Raw genomic sequence first — 1,686 nt, 5'->3', positions numbered from 1 at the left:
CGAAGGGCGAAAGCTGCGTCACTAACATGGTTGTCCCAATTTTTCTGATTGTCCTTTATATACGATCTAATGATCTGAAGGACAGACCGATTTACCCTTTCGGCAGCATTCGCCTGTGGCGAATAAAGCGCAGTTTTTACATGTTTTGTACCATATCTTTCAGCAAAGGGTTTGAAGGTCTCTGATACGAATCGCTTTCCGTTGTCGGAATGAATGTATTCGGGTACCCCGAATACATGGAAAACTTCTTTATCAAGGAATTTAACAACTTCTGCTGACGAACCCTTTCTCATAGGTTTAAGGAACACGAATTTGGAGAAGCGGTCGAGACATACAAACACATACACATTACCATTGGACGTACGAGGATAAGGACCCATAAAATCAATGAACAATCGCTGAAAAGGCCGCTCTGTCACGTGTTGCCTGCCCATCGGAGGCTTATGAAAAGAGTTCTGAGTTTTGTTGCCCTTACAAATATCACAGCTTACTATATATTTTTGAACCTCAGCAACCATACCGGGCCAATAATATTTTTCCCTTATTCTGCCTAACGTTTTATGAATTCCGCCATGCCCTGCGGAAGGCTAGTTATGTGAGGATTCAACCAGACCCTGCCGCAGCTCAGTTGGCACCCAGAGTTTCCAGGCGTGGTCCTCTTGAAGCCTGTCCCCCCGACTGAACTGTGTCCTCTTATAAACGAATCCATCCGATATACAAAGTTCAGGCAATTTACCGCTGTTGTCAGGTATGGTTTTCTTCAATTCTTCATATTCTTGCGTTTTGAAAAATGGCGAGTTTAAGCAAATATCCATTATTCTGTCATTTATCGTCATTTCATCCATGCCTACTCTAGACAGCGCATCAGGAACTATGTTTTGCGTCCCTTTGCGATGCTGAATATCAAAATCAAACGCCTGCAGTTTAAGGCTCCATCTCGCTAGTCGCCCTGAGAGGTCCTTTTGATGCATTCGCCATTTTAAGCTTGCGTGATCAGTGATCACTGTGAAGGGCAAGCCCTCCACATAAGGCCTGAATCGTTTTATGCTCAAAACTGCCGCGTAGCATTCTAATTCCGTAATGCTGTAATTGCGCTGAGCTTTGTTTAACTTTGCGGAGATATACGCAATCGGTCGTTCGTTACCGTCCTCGTCTGGTTGGAAAAGCACACCCCCCACTCCGTCAGTCGATGCGTCGCATTGAATGTAAAAACGTTTGTTAAAGTCCGGTTGGGTCAACACTGCTTTAAGCGCTCAAAAGCCGTCTTTGCGTCGTCTGTCATTGTAAACTTCTTAATCTTTTCCTTCGTGAGACAGTCGTTCAGCGGAGCTGAAATTGTGGCGTAATCTCGTATGAACCTCCGGTACCACCCTGACATCCCTAGGAACCTTCTGAGCTGTTTGGGGGTCTTTGGCTCTGGGAAATCCCTCACTGCTTCAATCTTTTTGGTATCTGTGCGTATGCATCCATCTCCTACCACATAGCCTAGGTACCTAACTTCTTTAAAACAAATTTACTCTTTTCCACATATATAGTTAGTTTGGCCTCACGCAGACATTTAGCGACCCTTTCGAGCAAACACAAATGTGACGAAAAATCAACAGAACAAACAAGTAAGTCGTCTAAGTAAACAAACACAGAGTCACGAAGAGAAGCGGGGATGACCTTGTCCATTAGCCTGCACAT

The 1,686-nt window shown here is 44.5% G+C and overlaps 1 protein-coding gene across 1 annotated transcript in view; it reads right to left on the bottom strand.

The window, feature by feature from the left end:
- The window catches only part of LOC118734969 (carcinine transporter-like), a 5,486-nt gene extending 5,193 nt beyond the window's left edge, over positions 1 to 293 (bottom strand). The window contains exon 1 of the mRNA XM_036464562.1: positions 96 to 293. Coding sequence (XP_036320455.1) covers positions 96 to 293 — 198 coding nt within the window. The remainder of the gene's footprint in view (positions 1 to 95) is intronic.
- Between the last annotated feature and the right edge of the window lie 1,393 nt (positions 294 to 1,686).

This window comes from Rhagoletis pomonella, unplaced genomic scaffold (genome assembly GCF_013731165.1).
Source record: "Rhagoletis pomonella isolate Grant_MI unplaced genomic scaffold, Rhpom_1.0 Rhpom_scaffold_00003, whole genome shotgun sequence".
Classification (NCBI taxonomy): Eukaryota; Metazoa; Arthropoda; class Insecta; order Diptera; family Tephritidae; genus Rhagoletis; species Rhagoletis pomonella.
This window is presented reverse-complemented; position numbering and strand designations above follow the sequence as displayed.